General features: G+C 43.4%; 1 protein-coding gene across 1 annotated transcript; it reads left to right on the forward strand.

Moving 5' to 3' along the window:
* On the forward strand, window positions 1-26,039 carry LOC142803004 (neprilysin-like). The gene is made up of 11 exons (XM_075888101.1): window positions 1-317; window positions 2,506-2,826; window positions 6,914-7,094; window positions 7,948-8,259; window positions 9,528-9,788; window positions 12,373-12,546; window positions 15,241-15,356; window positions 17,010-17,256; window positions 18,097-18,642; window positions 23,424-23,615; window positions 25,795-26,039. Exons 1-11 carry the CDS (start codon window positions 1-3, stop codon window positions 25,864-25,866), a joined length of 2,739 nt encoding a protein of 912 aa, XP_075744216.1. The 3' UTR covers window positions 25,867-26,039.
* Window positions 26,040-27,137: the final 1,098 nt, after the last annotated feature.

A 27,137-nucleotide genomic window follows, 5' to 3' on the forward strand; every position in this document is an offset into this window, starting at 1 on the left:
ATGTCGTACGGAATGGCCGAGGAAGAGGCTCTCTGCCCTGCGCGAGCTGACGAGCCGCCACGCAAGGCGTCTACCTTTTCAGAGCACGTGTCGGCCGCCATTGGTTCCCGCTCGTACCTCTGGACGGTTGCAGCCATCGCCGGCATCCTCGTCATCTCTTCCATGATGGCGACGTCGTCGAGGCGGGACGCCAGCGGTGCCGTCCCGCGGTTGGAGGTGCACGGGCACCGGTTGTCTGTGGCCGACGGAGACACTGACCTTGCGGTGCCAGTCTCGGCCAACAGTGGGGCCCACCGTAGCAGCGTGGGGCAGCACAAGTGAGTGTCCCACTTTCTCTTTAAATGCGAAACATTTCTTAGGGAACTTCGGCGAGTTTGATCCATCTATCTATCTATCTATCTATCTATCTATCTATCTATCTATCTATCTATCTATCTATCTATCTATCTATCTATATATCTATCTATCTATCTATCTATCTATCTATCTATCTATCTATCTATCTATCCATCTATCTATCTATCTATCTATCTATCTATCTATTTAGCCGCCTATGACTTCTAGCTATCTTGGCTGTTTCAATAACGGTATCGATCCCAAACTAGATATGGCATAACATGACTGTATGAAGAACACATTTCACTAATCATAACATGAAAATTCCGCCATTAATGTCAAGAATGTCATAATTTACATTTCTTGGTCCTGCAGCTTTTGCATTTGTTTCGTTCACATGACATGCTGCAAAACTGGTGTGGTATAGCATGATTGCATGGCGAACACAAGCGACAGACCCTAACACGAAAATCATGGCATGCGTGTCATGTAACAACGTGACTGCGTTACACACCCATGATGCGCTCGCGGCCGTTTCGCTAGCGTCACGTATACCAAATTTGGTATTACGTGACGTCAATGGAGGACGAAGGTATGTGACTGGTACAAACATGATAATCATGAGATGCGTGTCATATGGGAGCATGACTACATGTAACAGTCAAGGCGCCAATATACTTCGACCTGACCTGGTGCACGTGCGCGCTGGCGTTCGTTTCGGTGCGTCACGCCCGCGTTAATTGCTACGCCAGGCACCGGTCTTGCCATATATTCGCAGGCGCGCGACGCGCTGCGTTGCTTTGACGCATGCGCGTTTCGGCGCGGAAGGCGTTCCTCTGTCACAAAAAGAGGCAGACGCGGTGCTGTCTAAGTAATGCTTCGGAGCGAATTTCGCGCTTGTTGCCGTCGGACCGTTGCATCTGCTTGCCGTCGCACCTGGCGTAAAACTATAAAATGCTCACGTTTTGCTAACGTAGCGTGGCTGTGCCCAGCGTGCGAGCGTGTCAACGCTACATTGTGTATATTGGGCCCCTCATGATGCGCTCGCCGCCGTTTTTCTAGCTCCACATATACCAAATTTTGTGTTACGTGGTGTCAATGGATGACAAAATATATGGCTGACAAACATGATAATCCTGACACGCGTGTCATGTAGGAACGTGACAACATACCACGCTCATATCGTGCTCACGGCCACTTTTCTAGCTCCACGTATACTAAATATGGTATCACGTGACGTTAAGAGATGACGAACGTAAACGACTCATCTAAACATGATAATTATGGCACGGAAGTTATGTACGGCAACATTTACCTTCACCTCGTAACGTTCTGCTGATTTTAAAGAGACATATCAACATTTTTCATTTAAAGTAACATATCAACATTTTTCTTTCGTGCTTCGCATATTGTCGATTCCAACTTTACGTGGTATCTACCAATTTTTTTGTCTTCGATTCGTTGGTGTACGCAAATAGCCAGTGAATCAAAGAAGAAAAAATGGCAGGTCTGCGCGGATTGCCAGAGCAGTCCCAGTGCAAGCTTATACGCAGAGAAATTAGAATTTGTGCAAAGAGTGTATCTTCGACGAACCCACTGCACATTCAGCTACACCATTTTGTGAGGTAGCGAAGGGACCACTACTTATTTGTAGGAAAACATACGCACGCCTGGGGCTGCGTATGTTGATGACAAATTTATTGTTTCGTAATGGTTCGGCAGCAATCAACCACCAAATCTCCATGCAAACAACGTTCGATTACGCCTAGTGCGGTTCTACTCTTCCACGCAAAATGGGATTTGTTAACCTGAAAAAAAATCGATTGATAGGATATTCAGAGGAAGAATGCTTAGTAAAGAACACCCGAAGTGCACAGCAGCACACAGTGAGAGATAAGGTGACGCCACGTACTGCGTTTGTTCTCTAATGTATAGTCTCGCGCCCGCACGCTTGCCTTATTTTTGATCAGCAGTTTCACAATAAAATATGAAGGTATACCATTCGAAGTTGACCTGATGCCGCCGCTTGTGAATCCCGTTCGATTGCTTCAAAGACTTGTGGGTGGCAAAGAGTATATTCATTTGCTGCCATTACCATTAGCAGCCTGTTTGCGATGTTATGTCACAATGAATCAACTTTTGCAAACCTCTTGGCCTGCTGAACCACAGTAATCCGCGTCGCACTGAGTCCCTCGTGCGATCTGGTGCTGCACGCGTTCACAAGGGCGGGTCACGCCATGCTGGTCCATCGGCCGAGAACCGCCAACAGGATGCCGCCGGCGCGGGCACAGGCGAGCCCGAGTACATCCGCCAGGTGGACGGCTGCCGCTCGACGATGTGTCGCTGGCAGGGCGAGTACCTGGGTGGCAAGCTGGACGAGACCATTGACCCCTGCATGGACTTCTACAGCTACGCGTGTCCCAGCCGCTGGTTTCATCAAGACACCCTCGCAGCTATGCCCTACAGAGTCTACGCGGCGGGACAACTCATGTAGGGGTCGTTGTCTTTGGTATATCTAACCGTGTGGTTTATTGCACACACGTAATGAACATGCTGAAGTTTTCTCAACAGCAAGGCCGAATCAAGAGTTGCCACAGGCGTTTGATCAGGTATAATCATAGGAACATTATATGCACACGACGACGTGGAGGGTTTCTTCCGCACACTGAGAGTGCGCAGAAAGAACCATACAAATTTGTGTCCCAGTCAATATATCAGCACTAAATAGAAACAACATACTAATACAGAGGAGCAAACGATTTACTCTCTAAGATTGTTCGCCCCTAAAAGCAACCTTCCTTTTTGGTAGGATCGGAATGTACCTTATAAATTAGATGTGCGCACTCTACATTTAACTGAGTTACAATGGTGGAAATATGCCTGCCTACACCTGTTATTTCATTTGTACAACCAACTGTTCAATTTATGCTGCGGAAGCAGCCATGGTGCCACCTCAGCTAACTAGCACAGCAGTAGGTTTTCAGCAAGGAACGCAATGCTGCCTTCCGGTTAAAATAGGTATATTAGATTTCAAATAAACCTTACAGTAGTGATAGTTTGACATAAAACTTTTTTTCTGGGTGTGCCACACGACAACGGCATCACCTAACAATTACCCGACCCGCGTACAAAATCAATTGTTTCAAACATTTATTCTTTTCAAGGACTGTGATTGAACGGAATAACATTACTAATTACCACGTTACTAAAACTTAGTTCCCTTCACTCACTGTAAATATCTCTTAATTACTTTCTAATCCGCAATGTGACCTCTTATGAATTATATATTGTTTTGCCAACTTTTATTTTTGTACTTGATGTTTCGTAGAGATTGTGTATATTTATGCGCCATAGCACAAATAATGTATTTTCATAACCAATTTATTTGTTCTCGATTTTTTTCGGAAGCAACGTACGATGCCCTTCTTTGTTTTGCTGCCTTTATTTTTCTCATCATACATTCCCACCCTGCTAAATATCCGCTATGGGGATTGCAGTATATGTAAATAAATACAAATAAAAATTACTGGCGTGCAGTAAAGATGTTCAGAGTTTACTACTTATTGCCACATGTGTGAAGCAATGAATGTGATAGCAACCAATTGCAATGCCTTTTGAAGTAAGGCTGGCAGCTATGGCATCTAATATGACGTTCCTTTACAAAATGCTGGCGTAAGGGAACATGGTTGGCCCAGCGATGAAAACTAGCTTCACGTTAGCAATACCTTCAACGCAGAGTAGATGGTCGGAGTGCTGTACCTAGTAAGGCATCAGACGTCTGCTGATCTCTGTGAATATAGCGCGGGTGCATAGAGTTTCATACAATAATACCTAGAATGGAATCTGGCACTGCGATCGTGAACCACATGGGAATTATGTGAAGTACATTCTTCGGATTGAATCGCGTTAGCCAGCGAATTGTCTACGGATCTGTTTCTGCAGTTTCAGTTTTATTCTTCGCGTAGTGCGGTGAGTGCAAAGAACTGAAGCTGCGCCTTTGTTGTTAAAAGAAGCTGAAAACTGCTACGCCTCTGAACTTACTGCACCGCTAAGGCTGTATAAGTCACGTTTGACTGTTTAAGCGAAGCATCGTTCATTTACCGCTGCGAATAGATGTTGCGTTCCATGCCATTTTAATTAAATCGAGTTCACGTTTGTTGTTGGTGCGCCTTGCCAAAACTCCTTGAAATAACTGTAAAACAACGGCGACGTGAAGAAGACGCACCGTCACGCTCTTCTGACTCGACTTCACAACAAAACGAGAAATGCGTTGGGGGCAGACCACTTGAACAGACGCACCTGGCATCGTAGCAGACGAAATGTTAAGTGTTCCGCACTTAACACTGTGCTGTTATTTCCATAAATAGATATTGCGTACTTTCGAGGGCTAAACAAGAATGTTTGTTTTGAAATGTTTTAAAGAATAATTCATTACCCCCAACCTCAACAATTTCGTTGGAAAATAAAAGCATTTCCGATTCTGATTCTGATTACATATTCATGATGAAAAACGTACAGCGCGAACACAAGACGGGAATACTAAAGAGGGGACACAGACAAGCGCTGACTAGCAACTGAATTTTTATTAACACAGAAGCGAAATATATACGGAAAAAAAAAATAACAGAAACAAGAAAACTGAAGAAATTACAGCATGACAAGGATACTTCCATGTTATTGTTACACGCGCTCTTCTAAAAAAGATAATTCTTTGGCCGATAACCCGATGGAAGCCATGCTGATGCATAGCGACCCTTCTTTTGCGATATGAGCGGCTTCAATGATTTCACGAGTACGCATGTCCTGATGTCTACCGATGATTGTTGTTTCTTCAAACAGGGGTGTGCAACCGCAGGAACTGCAATGAATGGCCAAAAAACCTTCTTTGGCGTTGCGCACATTATTCTTGTGCTCTCGGAGGCGGTCATTTAGACACCTTCCAGTTTGGCCTATATAACAACACCCACATGAAAGTGGAATGCGATAAATGACATTATGTGAACATTCTAGAAATTTATTACGATGCTTGGTAGTGCACTGGTGTTTCCTTTTTTTAACAGGACAGGTGACACGCGAAAGATATGACAATTTGTGAGGTGCTGAAAAAACCACTCGAACGCCGCACTGTTGCCCTATTTTTCTGAGACGATGTGAAATATTATGCATGTAAGGTATAACCGAAATCTTCTTGCCTCGACCGGTTTCCATGCTTGCCTGCTGGACATTTTCCTGGCAGCTTTTCTTCTTTTTTCTGTAAATTACTTCCGCTACCGATGTGAGCAGCTTTTGTGGATAACCTGCTGCTTCGAGCCGACGAATCTGCGCCAAGAAACTTCTAGTGACAACGTGGTGACAAGATTTATCTAATGCGTTGGAAAGACATGTTTGAACAATGCTTCGCTTGACTAATTTTGTGTGTGACGATGTGTACGGCAACAACGGTTTTTGTGCTCGTGGTTCGTACATCCAACATGAATGTTGATTGGCAAATGTTAGTCTGAGATCTAAAAAACGAATGCTGTTGTCTTCTGGCATTTCATGTGTGATACACAGAGGCGACAGGCACTCTTTAAATAAAGATATGAGGTGACTTGTTGCAACTTGAAAGTTATCTGCATTGCGCTTGAGAATCACAAGATAATCATCTACAAAACGGAAGGTTTTCAGAACACTGCTACCAGTGAGCCGTGCGTTAAGAGCTCTGTCTAGCTTTGCTAGATAGAGGTCACTCAACAGTGGGGCAATACATGAGCCTATAGACACACCATTCTTTTGAAGAAAAATTTCGTTGTTCCATTCAACATAGGTAGATTTAAGGTAAAACGAGACAAGGTCAAGGAAAGCACCGCCACTAATACAAGTCGTGTTCTGGAATGCTACGGATCCAAATTCATCGATGCATTCTTCGATACATAAAATTACGATACATATTCATGCCTAATCTGAAACGCAATAGCAGAGCAACCTTGGTCGTTTGAGCATACCTTGTTGGTTAAATTTGTCCAGGTTTCACTTCTACTGCCTAGTCACAAAAACCTTTTAAATTAAAGTTTGCGTACAAAAAAACAAGTTTCAATTAGACATACCTTATATAACTTTGTTTTACACTCAGCGAACAAGCGCCGCTAATCTCAAGAACGGGAGCTATCCGAAGCAGATCCGAAGCCAGTACTTCCCATAATTCCAATGGAGGTACAAGCGCCACTGAAGGTGCCCGCGTAGACACGAGCGCCAGATACCCCTTTAGGTATTATTGTATGAAACTCTATGCATGGGGGCGAAGACAAATCACCACGCCCATTTGATTCAAGTTCACCGGCCGGTGATAAGGACCCTCCACCTGTCCCACCTCTCTTCATTCTTGCGCGATGGAAAGGGTTGCCGCGTTTCATATGTGCCAATGACACGACTGGTGCCAGCCCTCGCGCGCATTCACTCGCACATAGAATGTACAACGCGCAGGCTGATTTCATACATTTTGACTTTATTAAGAACATGATGATAGCTGCAGGAATGCACCTCCAATCTCCCTAAAGTTGCTGTCGCGATAATATGGCACCACAAACTTGAAACTCAGGTACCGTCTGGAGAACATGTTCCACGAGATACACCAGGCAGAGGCCAGCGCAGACGTGAATGGCCACAACGCCTCCTTCATGTCGCGAGCAGCTGACTTCTTCCTTCGCTGCGTCTCCAAGAAGGAAATCCGAGGACAGGAGCCTGAGCTCGAGGAGCTCTTTCTTCACTACGGACTCGAAGTACGCTCCTGGTGACGTACACCCCCAGAATGAAAAGACTTTGGTTTATTTAGAGGCATGCGAACGCAGTACGCTAATGGTGTAGTTTTGCGAGTACAAGAGTATACAATACTGTTTAATAACAGCAGTGGGAGTCAATGATCTCGCGTCTTTCGCTTGACGCGGTGGGTGTCGAAAAGTCTGGCTCAAGGCAGCCATGTGTCCGCTCAAGTCTGGTGAATTGAATGGCGAGTAGTTATCACTTAGCGTAAAGTTGACTGTCTACTGCATAACTACACGATTTCATTCATTTACATCGTTTGCTCATGTGTGAACCAGGCGATTCTGTTTGCATTATTCTTAGTGTTGCATGAACCAAAGTATTCAGATAAGCTTGAAAAGCTGCCACCGTAGTTTTTATAGCGCATTGTCATTTCGAAAATAATTCTGAATGCTCTAAAGGGTGCTTCACGCATCTTATAATGAAATTACTCACACATAATGCTCATGTATTCGCTCCTCATTTGAGTTATCGTTACATTTTTTATACCAACTCGAAATTACTGCAGGATTCATAGTCAGGAAAACACAGAGTTTCTTTCTTGTAATTCATTCTCGTACAATATTTTGATTTCAATAGGGACGCCGCTTAGCCCTAAATATCTGCTTTACCTGTCAATGAAGCGTAGAGCGCAAACAATCTCCCCGCCAGTTATAGAACATCTGGTTCTTTTGTGTCCTCCTTGCTTGGTGTCATTGTAGTTTAAAATTGCTATCGGACCTGTGAATGGTTTAAAAAATTTATTCGTGGAATGTATTGCGTGTATGCGTTATGCTGCGTGTTCCACTGCCATTATAAAAAACTTGTGCCCAGGACTACCCTTACAAAACATCGAATGAGAGTTCCTCGTCATCGCCCTCCCCGACCAACCTAACCCGCATTGTGGGGATGCTGGACCGTGAGCTTGGCCTGGCGGCTATCTTTCAACCGTCGCTGACCACGGCGCGGCGGTGCAAACAAGCCAACAGCGTGGTCCTCTTCATCGACGCACCGGAGTCAACACCATCAATGCGGCTGAAAGATCACGTGGGCCAAGACGACAAAAATTCTCTCCTGCGTAAGATTATCGCCAGCTTCGCTCTTTTAAATCCGAGGTCCAGGAAACTCAGAAAAGAAGCTGCTCAGGTACGCTTTCGCAGATTGCCCTGCAGTTCTCTGTATACGAAAAAGAAAGCTAAATTCATAGGCTTCTCCGGCGTACTGGAGGAGATAATAAATGCTTTCGTAGTTAGGTTTAGTGCACGTAAAAAAGACTTAGGTGCTCAACAAAATCCAGAGTCCTTCACGACAGCATGCCTACATCTGGCTTTTTAGAATAAAGGTTATTCCAATATAGTGTACACATTAGATTCCATGGTTCTATGATAGGCTGCGCGATTCACCACCATAGTTTAGGCATAATTAGTGACGGTAGTTCGTTTGCCCATCTGTATGCGAATAAAGACGGGAAACGTTATATCCTTATCAGTATTTATTGGTTGTTACTACTTTTAGGCTCCGTGGAGGGAATTCTAAATCCGTGCATTCAGAGAAAAGCGTTTAATATGCACAATGGTGCTTCAAACGTGCGGCGTACGTCTTGAAACATTTTTCATCAAACCAACACCAGCTTGAGATATTTTAATAAAACAATTTAATTGCAAACAAATCAGCGTCTGTGCTCGTTGTCAGGCTCTCAGCCACGCTGGATTCTATTGAACTGCTTTTCTTTAGTATTTCTATCCTCCGCGTAGGCCTGGCAGTTCACTGTAGACCCACAGCAAGTAGGATCTAATTCGGCGGTGGGGGTCGCACTTGAGGTGGAAGCAAAAATGCTTGAGGCTCTGTGCATGACAAAGAACTTTAGGTGGGCGAAACGTCTTCAGCCTTCCATCACGGTGTCTTTTAGTTATATGCTGATTTTAAAACGTTAGATCCTCATAAATTATATTAAATTCGGCTGCTTCTGCACCAAACCTAATATAAGTAAGTTCTTGGGCTGCTGTTACCGTTATAAAACTCTATTTCACAGCGCCAGTTTGTTTCCGCGTGAGCTCTGAGCTTATTATGCACTGGCATCAGTCTAACTGTATGTTCACCTTCACATTTAGGAAAGGTCAAACATCTGGTCTATTTATTTCTTTTTCAGAGTATTTTAACGCTGGGCACAGCCTCAAAATGGTTCCATACTTTGTCTATGTGTGGCTGGTCAACGGTATTGTTTGTAATATTCTTGTGAGGAGCTCTCTCAATAAAAGAATAAAACACACTAATCAATTTTGCTTTTTTTCGTTTTTATTAATTCCAACTTTCAGTTGTGAGAAAAATAGTTTTCTTTGAGCACAATCAACTCGTGCCTAAAGCGTAATTCACACGTGTATATTCATCACTTTTACGCCGTGGTGTTCTCCCAGGTGCTAGCCATCGACGAGAAGCTATCTAGTGTCATTCAAATGAGAAATGAATTGCCTTCTGCTGGTCACTCACTGGCATCATCGGTCTCAGCGGAAACATCAAACAATGGCAACCTTGTTCGTGGTGCACTCATGAGCGTTAGTAGCCTGGCGATGGACTACGGCAACCAGGCCTGGTCGTGGGACGAGTATGTACAGATTTTGATGGGCGACATCGTCGTCAAGGAAAATGCAACAGGAGAACCACGTGTTCTGGTGCAGGTGAGACGGCTCAGATGCGTTTTGACCAGTTTCTACGAGTTTTTTTTTCGCTTTAGCTTCATAATTTTGTTATTAATATGACAGACTTAATATTTGCGTAACGTCCACAACACAGTAATTCCCCTTCCCCCTCACATTGTAAAAGCTGCGAAAAATTTGTCCGACATCACCGCGTCTTACCAGCAAATTTCAGCTGGAAAAATATATTCTTGCATGATAACAACATATCGTCAATTCGTTAAATATTCCAAAAACTTGCCGTTCTGTTTTTATCCCAAGCGTCATTTTATTATCGTCTTCGACTGTCACTGTCACTGTCACTGTCATGATCACGGGTAAAGTAAGTTGTTAGCAAAGTAGAAGCTTTGACTAGAGTTCCATAGTGCGAGGGCTGTCAGGAGACCCACGATTAAAAACGAATGAGTGAAGGAATTTATATGCATATCACTAGCATAAGGGGCGTAAGCAGTGTTATACAACGAATGCAGGTATAACTGGTCTATAAAACCAGCCCTAAATACAATGAAAGTAGTAAGTTATATTTATATTAGAAGTTATAAAGGACATGATAGAATAATAGGAACACCATTTATTATGACATAAAGGAGATCGCCACGTGTATTAGGTTTTTGAAATGCAGCTGAGATCACCACTTTAGAATAATTCACAAAAGACTGCATAAACATATATTTCTCTAAACTAGACAGATTCTGAGGCAATATTGTGAAGTCGTGGTAATAACTAACTTCCTACTAATGCGAAGCATATACGGTAAATGTTTTTAAACATGAACATCTGTAAGATGAAAAGACGGCTGCGGATTTATTATTTAGAGAAATTAACTCGCAGGAATAAATATGAGTAACTTCCTAATAAATAAAATGCTAATTGTTTAAGTAGTCGAGGAGCATGCGAACAGCGGAAGTTGAAAGTAATGATACGGGTTGCTTGGGCCTGGAATATTTCGAATGAATAAATTGTAAATGCTTTAGTGAAAAGATTGTCTAGGATGGAGTGGCTTTGGCACAAATAGCGAAATCAGTGTTTTTGTATATGTCCTCTATGCCAACGAATATTAGCCGTGACATCTGAAAAATTACTCCATGAAATGAAACAAAATCGCAAGCAGTGCTATTATTCGCAGCTGGAATTAAAAATTATTCTTGGTGGTTTCGAGGCTTCATAATTACGTAATTTATACCACACAAGCTCACAATCTTATTTACAAGCTTCCTTGAGTTACCGCGAAGTATAACTAGAAGTCCCCATTCACACTGAAGTTCAGGTAAATCCTGCACCCTTGAGTTACCTTGAGCTTTCTTGAGTTACCGCGAAGCATCACCAGAAGTCCCCATTCACACTGGATTTCAGGAAAATCCTGCACCTTTGAGTTACCTTGAGCTCTCTTGAGTTACTCCGAACTATCACCAGAAGTCCTCATTCACACTGAAATTCAGGTCAATCCTTCACATTTGAGTTACCTTGAGCTTTCTATAGTTACCGTGAAGTATCGCCAGAAGTCCCAATTCACACTGGATTTCAGGTAAGTCCTGCAGCTGGAGTTTAGCTTCAAAGTTTGATAATATTATGCTCACAACTATGAAATATACGAAGATAACGCATTACCCTACACAGCAGCTTCAACGCCACCACCGTGCTAGAAAAGACTAATCTACAGGAACGCAGTAAGACCGCCCGGTCTGCGTAGAATGCGCTGCACAGTCACAGCGAAAGATGGAAAAGCGGCCTATCAGAGCTTCTGAAACACTATTTGGGTAACTACTACTAGTAAACTTGCAGAAGGCCCACTACGCCATAAATCACCATTATTTTGTGTAGACACTCAATGGGCCATTCTTCGTCATTTTTCGGTGAAGCGTTATACCAGCTACACACTTACAAGGAATTTGTGTGCTGTGGCTAGCGACGATGAAGAATTATGCCTAGCGCAGTTCTAATGGGTTGTACCACACTAACACATTCGTTACGCAATTCGCATTGTGTGGAGCCTGGTTGTTCCTTCGTTGTTCTAAAGCGCCTATTACGCAATAATAATGCCATTTCTTTCCCCATTTGAAGCCTGCTTGGGTCAGTTTGCCGTGAAGTTCCAAGCACCAGTATAGCTCAGTGGTAAAATACTGGGCCAGCACGCACATGACCCCAGTTGGAATCTCGCTGGGTACTTGAAGTGTTTATTTACTTCATTTTTCCTCCCTTTGCGTGATAGTGGTTATGGACACCGGCGGCGACGGACAATTACGACTCACGGGACCTGTGTTTTGGTCTCATAACAGCTTTCTATTTACTCATTGCACCCTCAAATAATGCTAAATGGTTTTTTTGGCAGTCCAGCAGCCACTGATACTTTTTTGCAGGCATGGATGGGCGTCAGTGTTACTTCATTCTTCTTGATCATAAAAAGCTGGTTGAAGTAAAACCCTTTATTGTTCTGTACAAACACACATATGCAATTATCTGGACCGACAGCCAGGGAAGGCCAGATTTCGGTCCAGTGTCCAGATCACAGGAACCATGTGTTCGGTGGCAATCCAGACAGCTATAGATGGCTCGCTCTTTTCTGAAGGTGGACAGCCCTGGCCAACTGGAAAAGCTAGTGTCGCTGCTCGACAACCATGAGATCAGCGCCCTTCTCAACTACGTGGCATTTTCACTGACCGTATTCTTGTCCCCCGCTTTGCCCCATGGAGGCATTGCGCAAGAACTGATCACTCTGAGCCACGGGGAACACGTACCTCAGGTAAGCGTGGTACTTCACATAGAAAGCACTTCCTTGTCATTTTGAGAACAAACTTCAGCGCGTACGTCACCACCTGTTTTCTTCTTTGTGAATGCTAAGTAAGCCACGCTCGCAAATGCGCTGATGTGTCTAGATAAGGGTAAAGGGTTAAATCGATGGAAACTAGAACTTTTTTGGCAGTGTTGTTACTTAAGAATCCAATGTAAAATGACATTTCTTGGTGTTCGACACAGGATTTGGTCCAAGTGCCAGTTGATACGATCGAAAAAACAGAGGTGCATGCAAAGTGGTTTTCTTTTATTAGCATCAACAGGACGATAGAGTAGTGTGAAAAAAAATCTCCACATCCTAGGGTATGATCTACTGAAGATACTAAAGCAACCCGTAATAAGAAGAACAATAATTAAAATTTAAAATTACTCAGCAAATTAGAGTGCCTAAAAGCTGCAATCAAGTCAAATAGTCATCACGTAACAGCATTGTAAGGGAAGGAAATTAAGGACAATACAGAGAGATTATTTTTAAAGACAAAAATAAAATACATACGGCATATAAGACAACCTAAATATACATGTGGGAAGGTAACAAGACTGATTTCTTTGTCCCTTCAAATAACGGAGTAAATGACCTCGGGTGAGAGAGCAAACAGAAGGAAAATAAATAAATGTAAATAGGTTCATAGCGTATCTTATAGAAACTAACAGCAATCGGAAAATATATTCAATGCTAAGCTAGCGTTGGTGATTAGGTGTATGAAATTATTTCAAAAAGCTAGCTAATTCCGTTTTGTGTATATAAAACGATCAGCAACAGAGGGTTGTGTTCTTTAGGTATGCGAGACGTTTAGAAAGCCTGGGGCGGAAGCGAAGAAGGAGAATTTGAGTGCTCGCTTTATTCGTTAGACACTAAATATTGAGAACTCACCTGCAGCAGAGCCAAGGTAACTATAGGCGTGTTATCTCTAGTAAGTAATATGTAAATGTTAAGAAAATAAAGGCGACAAAAAGATAAATTGCGACAACAGGGGCCAAGTTAGCGACCTTTGATAGAGTACGTTGGGTTCTCTACCAACTGATCTACAGCGGTGGCCATGCCATCCCCTTGTTCAGTTTATGTGGTATATATGCGATTTTAAATCTGGGAGTGCAAGTTAGCACCGCTAGTAGCAATGCTGGCGAGTGCGGATTACTCTTTCAAGACAAGAGCTACCCATGCCCACTCAGTACCACACTGAATGGACAGGTTATACAAAGTAGAACCTACGAAGTTAGGGTTCTCACGTTCAAAGTACAGAATATACACCTTGTGCGAGCAAAGTCATCGTAGCAACCACGATTTTATCTCAAGAAACAAATTAGTTTTCAGGGCAAAAAGAGTGAGCTGAAGAACAAGCTGAAGCCGAAGCTTTTCTTTTATTCTGACCGTCGAAATTGGCGAGCAACAAGGCTACTTTTCAGAGCTCAGTTCTCTACGTGAATTGAGGACAGTTTTGCCGGTATTCATAAAGACGTTTTTAAAAGTTCGTCTTGCGCATTCCTAATCGCCCTGCTGCAAGGTATGCACCTATTAAACGCACAGAAATCACACCATAAGAACAAAACGTTGGAGTACACTTTAGCTTCGCCTTTAGTAGTAGAACGCGATGGCGCAATTCACCCCGTGCGCATCGCCTTCTGAATTCGTAGCCTCTCCACTGAACATTGGGCGTTTCAATTTGTCCTGGAATACTTACTGCAAGTACACTTGTTAAGAACGCACTACGCCATTATCGTTCCTTTTGCAAATTAGCGAAAGGTCAACCACGCGTCCTCAGCGCAACACCCAAAGCTATATGCAGCTGCCTTCTTTGCTCATGCTTTTGCAGCTAATGACAACAAAATATTCGTTAGCGTTGCATTAAGTGCACCAATAAAATAACAAATGTTTGCGCACCTAGCGTGTCTTTACGTCGGACGTGATTCCGTGCTTTTGCCACGCACAATTGCATGCATTAAGGAAACTGCTTTCACTATGCGACCTTTATATTGCGTTTTTTTTTTCGATGTAGTTTCAAGCAACAGTTTCACTCGCTGGTAGATCATCTTGTCACGCAGAATGCCTGGTTTCGTCTTCACCTCAAAAATATAGTTTTGTTGTTACGTTCCCTCAGGAGATGCCTGTTTCAATATGCGTCGTAGCAATCCCAGCTTTCGCTGAGCGTATCCACAAATGTTGGCAACATGCTCCCTCCAACTTACGTTATGCATCATAGTAACACCAAAGTACTTCCTCGAGTGGAGAAAAAATTGTCGGGAAATTTGTTACAACTTTCTCCTCAATTCGTGGTAGTGAAAGGGCTTATTGGGAATAAGTGGATACGATCAAGTTTGTTCAGCTGTTTCCCAAGTAACTTGGTACCTTTGTTTTTTTTTTAATATGGGAACTACCCCGGTTATTTTCCAGTCATGGCGTATCCTGGCATTGCTTAAAAAGTAGTTCATAAGATTGAGGACATCACCAGGCAATTCCTTCCCTCCACCCAATCCTCACTCGGTCATCACCCTACCACCTTCATGAAAGCCAGCAGCGAAATCAGGCGCGTGGTTGTTTGAGTCCCATTTCAGAAGGAGCTTCGCTCATTTACTGTATTCTTACATGGAACAACTACTAGTTTTTTCACAGTGGTTGCCACAATAACTCTGTGAAACAACGCAGGTACCTGAAGAGCTCCAGTCATGTGTTCACTTGCTGGCGAGAACCTACCGCTACGGCGCCCTGTCCCTCGCCCGCCATGCTGTCAGTCGCGACACCAGCGAAGGAAACAGCTACAAGTCAGTGCTTTGCACTGGTTTCAGAAATGGGTGCCCCTCTGGGTGCCAAGAAACGAATTGTTACTTTAACGGGAAACTAATTAGGCAGTACTTCAAAGTTCAGAAGAACTGAGAGCGTTGGAGACTTATGATTAAAAGAAAAACAGTTAAAAAATTAGGAACAACTCGCCCATCTGTCCCTGCCAGTTCAGTAAACAAAGGCGGCATGCAACGCCGTCTGTTTCAGTGGTCTTAGTCGCCTGTGCATTATTTATTTGTGGTATGCCGTACCCACCCCACAAGCAGCAGTAACTTTGAAAGTTGACCAAGTTGGTGATAGTTCATGCTTACATGACAACAGCTGCACTCCCAACTCGTTCAATTTGAGGGAAAAAAACAAGGTTGCCGGGCAGCGCATCAGTTGTTAGTGTTGTCCCTTCTTTTTGTGCCTTGTCTCCGTGCGCTGCATGCTTCACATGTAAACATGTCCCCCAAGCACCTACATGAGTAGAATATGAAATGTGCCACTTAAATCCCTTACTTGGGAATCATTGTACCGGGGGATCACAATACTGCCTCAGAAAATATGGAACCACCAATATTCATTTCTTGTACATACTATATTTTTTTCGTAAACAAAGAAAGAAGGGGAACTTCAAGAACTCGTTTCTCTTTGTTAGACACAATAATAATGTGAAAACACAGACAATCATGCCAAGGAAATTATAGCAGATGCTATTAGTATAGTAAATGCCATGTGGACATGAAGAAGGAAAAGTGGACGACACGATAACTTGCCATGGCGGAGACCGAACTTGCGTCCTTCGCATGACGCGTCCAATGCTCCACGAATTGAGCTACAGCAGCGACCATTCTATCTTCCATTTGGGGAGTATATTTGTGAATGTAAAGGCGGAGGCGTCAGTCAGCGCCGCCTGTAGCCACGACGGTCAGTGTGGAACGCACTTTGCTTGCTTATTGGCGCCACGTAGCACATGATCTTATTACGAGCTGGCAGCTGACCAAATTTTTCCTCGTAGTCAACCTGAAAGCATCAAGTGTGCCAGAACGATACCCTCGCTATATATTTAAGGAAAGAAGGAGAATTCTTAAGCAATACTTTCGTTTCTTAGGCGCGATATTCATGAGCACTAACGGACAATAGTTCCAAGAAAAGTGTAAGTGATGTCACTAGTTGTAAATGTGTTGTTATATAAAAAATAATTTTAAATTACTACTAATAATAATGTCCAGGGTTTCACGTCTCAAAATCACCATATGATTATGTGGGCAGCTCCGATAATTTCGACCACCTGAGGTTCTTTAACATGCAGCTCAATCTAAGCACACGGGCCTCAAACATTTTCGCCTCCATCAAAAATGCAGTCGCCACAGCCGGGATTCAATCCCACGACCTTCGGGTTAGCATTCCAGCGCCATAACCGCTAGACCACCACAGCGGGACGAAACGCTTTTATTATTACAAATATTTGTGCGAGACAAAGGACAAGTCGATGGTACCTTTGCATGTTTACTTGAAACGCTGTGTAAACGTGTATGCCAATCAGTGTACTGACCGACTAGGCCCGCTAATTAATGTTTTCGCATCAATCAACGGGTTTTAATCGTTGTAAATGAAGCTGATAGACGAAGTGCCTTTCTTTTTGAGTGCAGGTACGAGGGTGACATGCGAGCACTGGTTGACGGAGCACGTGAGCAGATAGCAACGTTGCTGCGCAACCACACTGCGGGGACGACAACGGCCGAGCTGCGGCCAGTGCTGCAGAGGCTCGAAGCATTGCGAGTAGTCTTTCTCGAAGAGCCCGATGACAGCGTAGAACGTTTGTCGCGGTACTACGGTGCTTTGACAGCCGGCACCACAGCAGGCCTTTCGCTCGCGAAGGCGCGAGTCTCTGCGACGGCAAGTGGGCTTTTTTCGTGTTTCCCTCAGCATCTATGTTATCGCACCTGAAAGTATAGACATGACACCGTTGTTAAAAGGCCATGGTCACGCTAAAGAAATTTAGATTTTTTAAATTTCGGCTAAAGCCTTGGAAACCTCATAGAACGCGAAAATATGACGTGATCGTGAATGCAAGGACTGCAAATTAATGACGCCACCCTCTGACATCGGATGTGGCATAAACGTGCGATTGATATCACTACATCAGTATTGAATTACATTGAATGAAATCGTCGCTTAGACAAAGATGGGCCAATTCTGAAGACACTACACAGCAGCAAAAATGGTTTTGCAACGGTCAGGTACGCCTTGGGTTTTAATCTCTCACTACCTCATCCTACAATGGAGCTCCTGAGATGCCTGACGCAGTAATCCGTGTTTCTTCTCATCGTTTTCTGTTGGAGCGTAAACTACAATCAACTCACTCAAATTACGCTCCCGCTCTTATTCGGGCCCCAGGGAGGCGTATGCTATTTAGCGTACGTATGCGCAAACAAAAAAAAAATAAACACCGCTTCTCACACGACAAAAGTGTCCTCCTGATCAGGGTAAAGTATTAGGCTATCCATAGGCAAGGTGAGACCTGAATCCGCGAGCTTGCTCGGGAGCCCGCTAGGGTGGCGTCGTATCTGCCGACTCATGGCTTATGTGATATCTTTAAGAAAATGTCACATGTGTGAAAATGCATTTCCCAATGAATCTTGTCAACAACCCACTATTTCTAAGCGATAGGTCTCCGTCACGACCATGCGGCATTCTGGTGAGACTTATGGGGAAGTTAACGGTTTCTCTTCGCAGAACAAAATCTCCAAGAATACTACCACCAGTAGCGTTTCGTCGAGGTCGAGGGCTGCACCGAGCTTTCTCGAGGAGTATGTTATCCGGCAGAACGCGACCAACGCGCTTTACTGGAGCGACCCGGAGCGAGCCGAAGAGAACCTGGAGACGCGGTGGCCTCCGCTGCGCGTCAGGCCACGGGCCGACTACTTCGAGGCGCGAAACACTCTGCTGATATCACCCAGCTTGGTTTCCTTCCTATCCGCGATGCTCATTGGCCTCGATCCTCTGGTTGTACCCGTCCTGGGCTCCGACGTCGTTCGCGCCCTGCTGAGCGTCGTGGTCGGTAGCCAGCAGTCCTCGGATGTGGGAACGACTGGCCAGCAGGGTTCCGCAGTGCACTCTGTCTCCATGAGTCGACACCGAGAGGAAGCTACTCACTGCCTGGCTGAGCAGTATGCCAACTTGACGGGAGACCGAGAGGCATCGGCCCGTTCAAGCGATCTCTTTGTGGACACTGCGGTTGTGGAGCCTTTGTTCGAGCTCTACAGGACTTATCTCGCAAAGGTGAGGAGAATCCGCTTGAAAGTGTTTGACTATTCTTTCCATAATAGACGATAACTCGTCATAGAATGACAGTGACACCATCTTGTAGATTATGATAACATGCATCGCATTAAAACAGTAGCTGCTGAGCAATATACATTTATGTGACCACACGGAAAATTGCTAGATGATTAGCACTGGTGTGGAAATGATGCAATGAAGGGCCAACAAGTGCCATAAGACTGTTGGTGTCAATGAAGTAGGCGTAAAGACACGTACACACGAGAGAAGAGAACGTACCACAAGTGATGCTTATTTTCTCTCGTATGTGCGTGTCTGCACGCCCAGTATAATGATAAAACTGCTTACCAACTACATCAATTCTGTTATCCTCATTTCGTAACTCATTTTCCAAGTTCGTATTCTAATCCGCTATTTCGCAAGTCTCTACGTCTTACTCCTTACCTATAACTTTTGACATTGAGGACAGCTTTGTTTCGCCAACACTGCCTGCATGGGCTATGCAAAATACACTACAAGTGCTTTTAGAGTACGTCTCTCTTTAATTGCAGTTTATCAAGGCCCGAAAGCAAACACTTAGACTATCAGATAGGACATAGTGAAATGAAAAGGCTCTAATTACGTCCCCAAAGAGACAGTTTTTAACGCCTCTGCCATGCATGTATGTGCACTCATGCAAAGTTAAAAAAAACTTTGGGAGTTGAGGTTCAACACTAATGCTTCCTATGCCTGTGATAACTAAGCGAAGCTTTTTTGTAACTTTAACAGACCCGACAAATTCTCTTGATTTCCTCCCATAAAGAATAAAAGCATAAGGCTAAAGCAGAACATCTTACTCTCGTTATCAGGTGCAATGGCATCTACTTACTAATAGAAACAACACAGTTCTTCCATAGTGCACGAAACTACTCACCGGGAGGGAAGTATGCATTAGGACAGGATTCTGCGCCCATAATTGCTGGTGAAAACAGATCAATGTGGGGATAGTTTCATAACTTAACAAAAGTCAGACACTAATAAAAAGCACGGTGACCATCAAAAACTGTCCAAAACAAAAAAAAGTCACTCTGCTGAACCGGCTATAAGATGGGTGGTTTTGATGTTTGATAGAACGTCAGTCCTCGTCTGCCCTGCCGTGTGTTGCTCAGCACACGGAAGGGCACATCAAGACTGGTGCATGTGGCTATCGCCTCTTCGTATGGCGCATCCCATCGTTTGAATAAACACTGCGACCGCATTTCATTTCCGTTAATTTTTTTTTGTGCGGACCATAAAACTTAATGGAAGGTGTGGAGGAGCTGAAAGATAGAAAGAGGAGTTGCGGCGATAAAATATTGGGGAGGCATAAGACATACCTATATGGTTTCGTGGATTGCATTGTTGGTATAACATGCCACGAACCGTTCTCGTTTAGTGTCTTGTAGTCTACCGCGATGGCGTAGCGTGGACGATGCTCGGCTACTGATCCAAACGTCGCTGATTAGATCCCGACCACGGTGGTCGCATTTCGATGCAGACGAAACGGTGGAGGCTCGCATACTGTACGATGCTAATGCACGTCAACAAACGCGAGATGGTCAAAATTTGTAGAGTCCTCCACTACGGCGTCTCTCGTGATTATATCCTGGTGTTGGGGCGTAAAACCTCAGATGATATGAGTGTCTCGTGTATTGGAAAGCGCGGGTGCTGCTTCGTTCCAAAAATATTTAGGCTGACTATATTGTTTGACTGAAGTGAGTACTGAAGACAAAAGAAGAGGACTGAAAGAAAGCTGGACCTGTTCTTGATAAACGCGGGCTATGTGTAGCTATTGCCATCATGTATGCAGGGAACAAGCAGATAGACAACAGTGTGAGTAAATACCAGACTTCAGGTTTTGTCATTCGCTCATCTCGGCACTTATTGGAGGCTGCGCGATCCTCGAGTTGAGCCGTACGCGTGCGTTCTCGGGATAGCTGTAACCGCTCGTGATTGTATGCCCCCATTTGTAGATTCACGTGTCGGGTCCATGGTATTTACTCTACTTGTTTAGTTTTCTGGTAATTGGGGGCTTTGCGTGCGACGTGTGAAACTGAAAGTTGTCTGATTAAGCATCTTTATCTTTACATCTTTATAACTGTATCTTTTATCTGCGTCATAATTTCACCTTGTTGCGTGGTGTTTTGAATAGTAAGAAGCATCGTATGAGGTAACACTGCAGTGGCGTTAGCTAGGGGGTAGCACTTCGGGCCCTCAATTTTTTTTCTTATTACATACAGCACAAAAAGTGACAATTACAAGAAAGTTTCTCCAACCCTGAAAAGTGTTTCTGCCTACGCTCCGGGAACTTAAGGTTAACAGCAAGAAAATAACACCAAACGAACAAGAAAAAGACGCAACAAGCGCTGATTTCCAACTAAACTTTTATTGACAAGAAGGCTACTATAAATGCCCGAGTGAGCCGAAAATAGTCAAAAAAAGATGAAAACAGCTGCAAAGATATGCAAAGATGCAACTAAACCTCAACAACTTCCGTGCCTGCTGCGCTGACCTCCACAATAGAGCTCTCTTTCTGACACAGTAACTGATGAATCAATTGCTTACGCACGGGTTCCTTTCATGCCAACTTAACAGCCTAACAGATTATGTACTTGTGCTTTTCTTCAATTCTATCGAGAGCTGTGGTGCTTTCGAACTGCGGAGTACACCCACGCGTGCTCACTTATAGCATCAGGAAGCCATCTTTGCCATTACGAACGTTACTGACGTGTTCCCCTAAGCCACTGTACCACTGAAGTAACTTTTAAAAAGTCGAGGCAGGTGAAAACAGCTTGCATCCGTAGACGTGTTCATATCACTCAACACTCGAATAAAAACAAATATTATACAGCGAAGTACGTTTCTTTATTTAGGAATTCTGAATAGTCCCTTCACTTTAAGCAAGAGTGGACGCAAAGAATAATACTACATTTTTTATTTATTTACAAATACTGCAACCACCTATTCCTTTTTTCGCGGAAGGAGATACAATTACATGATACGACTCGTGGGGCGAAAAAAAAAACAGTATGAACTACAGGAGAAAAAATTCACAGCATTTAAACTAGGTGAATGATGAGTGGAGTGAAGCAAACAAACGGACGAACGCACGGACTGGAGCATGGAAGCACGGATGAACTGATGGACACTTTGCCCCACTCATCATCATTGACTCCATGGATATGTTGTTGCAGCGTTTTGAAACCTTGAAACTGGCTAATACTACGACGACGACGACATGAAACGTACGACCCACGCGTAAGAACCTTCGCCCCTAAAAGAAAACAACATATTGTGCAAAGATAACGCAAATATCTTACTTACTTGGTCAGATCATATATCTCTTACATTCTGTTCGGCCTTGCGCAAATTGTGGTTTTTTAAAAGAAAGCTTAGCAAAGCTCCGGCGATTACAAAGCTTTTGGCATACAACGCAATTGTGCGCTCAAAACTTGAATACGCAGCGGTTGTATGGTATCCTCACACCAAAAAAAGACATCATGAATTTGGAGCATGTGCAGATGAAAACTGTTAGTTAGATTTATTTTTGGAAAATACAAAAGAGAACATTCTTCTTCACTTCTAATGCTTACCATTAAAATAAGATCACTAGAACATCGCCGTAAATTTAGTCGCCTACAGTTCCTGCAAAACATAATAAAAGGGAAAATTAGCCTTCAGAAGCCTCACTTTTCAGTACCCCTAAACACATGGTCGACTAGACACAGACACAGCTTTTCTCTCACGACTATATTCACCAAAACTAAATCTCACATGAACAGTTGTTTTTCCGCGCACCATAAAAGAATGGAACTCTTTACCTGTTCACGTCATACAATCGGAAAACTTTACTAAAGAATTGGAAAACCTTTTCTCTTAATATTTAGTATAAATATGATCAGTGTTTAAACATTTCTGACAATTGTGTCGTGAATCCCATGCTGTGTGTAGCACTCTGTTATTGTCTTAAGATTTTTTCGTTGCTATCACTTGTGTAAATTGTTTTGCGAAGCAAGCGTCTTACACTGTACGTTTTTCTTCTTGCATTGTTAGTCTTTTTGTGAATGATTTGTCATTGTATTATTGTATTTGCCCCTCCTGCATGGGCCAGCATATTGGCCTGCAGTAACGATAAATAAAAAAATATCGGATAAAGTACGCTTCAAGTATTTTTTAAACAACACCCCAAGTACAATCGTTAATAATGAAAAAAATATACACAAGTTACACAATATGGGACATGAACAAATTTAGTAATGGTGGCAACACCACATCATTGATCAGTTCATTCCATTCGCTTACGACCCTGGAAAAAATTTGTAATTAAAGCAGTCAGAATTACACAACAAAAACACGCCACGTACATGTCAGTACAATGCAAGTAATTTTTAATTAGGCACGATTCTGCGGTTCTTTGTCGTATTGCTCATGACTATATTTATGCCAGCTCAAGGAACCTCAGTGGTTGTTTTTTCGTCGCGCAGAAATGTGTCAGGGTGGGGTGCACGAAATTTTGACTTACTGACAATTTCGCTTCGGATGTGACACGTAAAATGCAGAGTAACGAATGTAAGGGTTGAGACAAACACCCGTCGCTCAACCGACAACGCTTGCCATGTTAGAATAACGGATTATTGAAGATTACTTTTTTTATTTAGCTACCACTCAATAATACACCTGTACAGGTTTCACTCAAATCTTTGCTAAATTGTGTAATGATGTTTACACAGTGTGTGTTTGCACCTCTGTTCTTGTCATTCTAGTACCCTGAGCTGCGTGATGGTCCCAACATCGTGGAGCTGCCAGGCAAGAACTCCCTCGAACTCTTCTTCGTCAACTACGCGGTGGCTCACTGCGAGCACGCACCGCGATTAGTGGACCTGGCAGCATCGACGGATTCGGACAGGGCTCTGTCACCGGCTGCACGGCTCAACGTGGCTCTTATGAACTCCAGGGTATGTGTGTAGTTGCAGGGTCGAGTTCCGGACACCAAGGCTGTAAGACGCCACAAATGGCCTATATAGCAGCCTTAGATATTGTGTCCTAGCAATAGTTCGTAATAAAACTTCAAGTACGCTCGCGTTTCGCCTTCAACAGTATTGCACGCGGTACTGTAAGCGGGACCAATTTACATCATTTTCTGAGTTAATAGCCTGCCTTCGGAGAATGGAGTCATAGTCGAGTTTGTATGATATGACGAAATGACTTCTTATCGCCTAAAAACAAGGACAGACAATAAACATGGGTGTCTTCCCTTATTCGTATATTCTTGTTTTCCGGTGCTGAGAAATTATTCCTTAAAGCCTGGCTTCGCTAAAGCAACCTTTGCGCACGTAAATCATTAAGTTTTCAAATTATACTGTAATGCGTACTACGTTTGAGTAGGACCCACCACCCATAATTTTTTGTACGAAGGCGCGAAAGACCCACGACGAGTGTATGAGGCAACGTTCGACACAATACAATTGTATTCGTTTTTCGTGCCGAAGGAGACTACTAACGCTAAATGACATTCTTCCCACAATTCACACTGACAACTAACGATGCCAGCACCGACTCATGCATCGACGCCAACACCGAAATTTCTGCGAAACAAGGTGTGTAGCCCTATAGCAATGAAACAAGGGTACAGCTAGGCCCACACTGTGAAGCAACAATCAAGTAAGCAGTCGCACACCGGCACTTCAGCGCGAGCAAACTGCTTTCCAGAGGGAAGAAGTCATGGTTACTTCCAGCTTGACTAGCCTTTGTATGTACTGCTGGCGCTTTCTGACGATAAAACGCGAAGATATCGGCCTGCACCACCTTTCCACCTACTGTGTGCTTCGCTAACTGAGCCATTACTTAGTGAGTGTTCTTCCGCTGCACTGATGATTGTATCGGCTGCGGAGCCTTTCTCGGCAAGGACAGAAGAGGGTGTACTTTGTCTTTGCCTCAATTCCCACAACTTTTTTAAAGAAATACCACTTTATTTGTTTTCCACTTTTTCTGAAGTGGGCATGTTTTAGTAATGTGGTGATTCTTGGCCTTATCGCAGAAGGTTTCGCCAATGCCAGACCGAAACTTATCAAAACCAGTATACCATAAAGGTTGATAGTATTCTCAATTCCATCGGGAAATATTCAGAGCAAATAGTTTGTGTAATCATACAAACTTAATTTTATGTATTTTTGCATCTCACTTCTAATCACCTAGTCTCAGTCAGTAGCTGTACTAATCACTAAGAGCTAACCACCGAGTACATGCTTTGACCGCACCAAGTACAACACCTAGTTAAATATATATGAAAAATCATGTGCTTGGCCATGGCCGCAGTCAGGCTGGAGAAGATGTTTTATTGGTACGTGTAAAACAGGATTGTCATCCATTTTCCACTTTTTTTGACAGGGATAAGTTGCTCGTGATGCGATGAGAATGTTTAGAATAAGCGCAGTTTCGAGGTGATTGAAAAAACAGGATATCACGAGAAACAAAAAAGTTCGGTTCGATGGTCTTTGTCGAAAATTTTTAACGGGAAAAGTGGCAAGAGAGTTAGAACAATGTTCCATTTGATCAATAAAATTAACATCGTACATGAATACCTTGTAATTGTTCGCTGACAAGAGAACTACTACGTTCTACCTCATGCTTTTCTTCCTGCTTTCCTATCTCTTCTTCATTTTTTATATCCTGTGCTTTACTCTCTACTTTCTTCCTTCCCACTCCTTATCCTCGCTGCTCTTTCCCACTTCCTTGCTATGGCGTATCATACAAAGCTGAGCTACGCTATCAACCGTACTTCGATGGCCGAATGGAAACACTCGCTTTCTTACCGTGTATTATCTGTCTCTCTTCTTATCTTTTCCTTTTTCTCTCTCTCTCTGCACATCTTCAATCACCCATCAGTTATTGCAGCGCCTCTTGGACTTGGTGCGAGAGAACAGCAAAAAATGTACAGCACGAAGAATAAGGGAGTGCATGGCGACCTTGAAACTTGAAAAAGAGTGCCCTATAACCGTTCACACTTAGATCCCTCTTAAACCTTTTACCTAAATGTTGTATCGCTAAATGAAAACGAACGTGCATCTGCGCTCACACTTTGAATTCAGTGGTATCTTAATAATGGGTAATTTTGGCTTCTGCTCTCATTTGCAGGCATTTGCATCCGTCTTCCACTGCAAGGAAGACGATGTGATGAACCCACGCAACAGGTGCCAAGTGTGGTGACAAAGTGACACTGGCTGCACGGACAGGCCCCCATCATCGTGGTGGTCATTTGAATCATCACGAAGGCGTTTTTTTCTCGCGGCTGCACATATGAAAATGCCACTTGGTTTTGTTTTGTTGCTTTTGTGTGCCACCGTGAAAGAGAGTTGGGTACAATATCACTTTCACTTCATTTACTTCCTTTTTTTTCGATGATGCACACTCACCTTATGGGTGAGCGCATTTTGTCTGTACGCTCAGCTTACATGTGCGATCTCCAAACGGAGACCTTGAATGAACCCGTAGAATTTTTAGCGGCTTTTGTGCTTTGGAACTGCTCCTAACTTACCTGGTGATGGTGTTCATTTTTTATGCTATGCAATTCTAAGTATATTAGTAGTTCACTAGCGCTATTATTTTGTTTGCAAGGTCATGCTCGAGTGTCAATTTCGTATCCAATTAACGTGACGCTCCGTTCCCTCGTTGTCTTGCTTCATTGCGTATGAGTAATACGATTATTAAACATATATGAAGATGTACTAAGGTTGGCTTTAATATATGGAATGATCGTTAGGATGTGGAAACTGCGCAAAAATCTTGAGCACCTTCTGAAGAAAGACTCCAGACACGTACCCTCTTTGTTCTTGAGGGACGAAGGAATGTGGCGCGAACTGGGAAAAACAGTGACGTAATGGAATACGGCCGATTCATTGCCATATTCATTTAGCTAACGTCATTTTGTTAACGTCACTTTGCGATGAGAACAAGCGTTTTGTCTAGAACATAGGTGATTAAGTATTTTGCCGTGCCGCCAGGATGAAATACTCTCGTCGTTACATCACTTCGTTAAACAAGACAACAAAACTCATTTAACAAAATCGTGACAACGATCACAATATCTCCTTTACTCACGATGATCCCAAAGTCGACAAACTGGTTTTTAATTCCTTCCAAATCCGATAATATAACGTAGACACACCCAAAACCCACCGTGGAATTGTATGTGCCACTAATCCACACCTTGAAATGCGAAAGGTCTGCAAGGGTGGCCTGGACATGCAGTCTCTCGTGTCTACCGCACATGGAGCCTCCCGTGTTGGGTGATATCGAATTGTGGAACTGGATGGCATAAAATCGAGGATTAGTTATATCAGCTTTCCCCTTCAAATCTTCTGATTTTTATAGAGATTTCCGCATATATAAAAAGAGAATTAAGACTACTTTTCAAGCACGCTTTTTTTTTGCAAACAGTATAAGCGTAGAGTCCATTCGGTATAGTATATGCTTGCATT

Source organism: Rhipicephalus microplus, chromosome 3 (genome assembly GCF_043290135.1).
Source record: "Rhipicephalus microplus isolate Deutch F79 chromosome 3, USDA_Rmic, whole genome shotgun sequence".
Taxonomy (NCBI): Eukaryota; Metazoa; Arthropoda; class Arachnida; order Ixodida; family Ixodidae; genus Rhipicephalus; species Rhipicephalus microplus.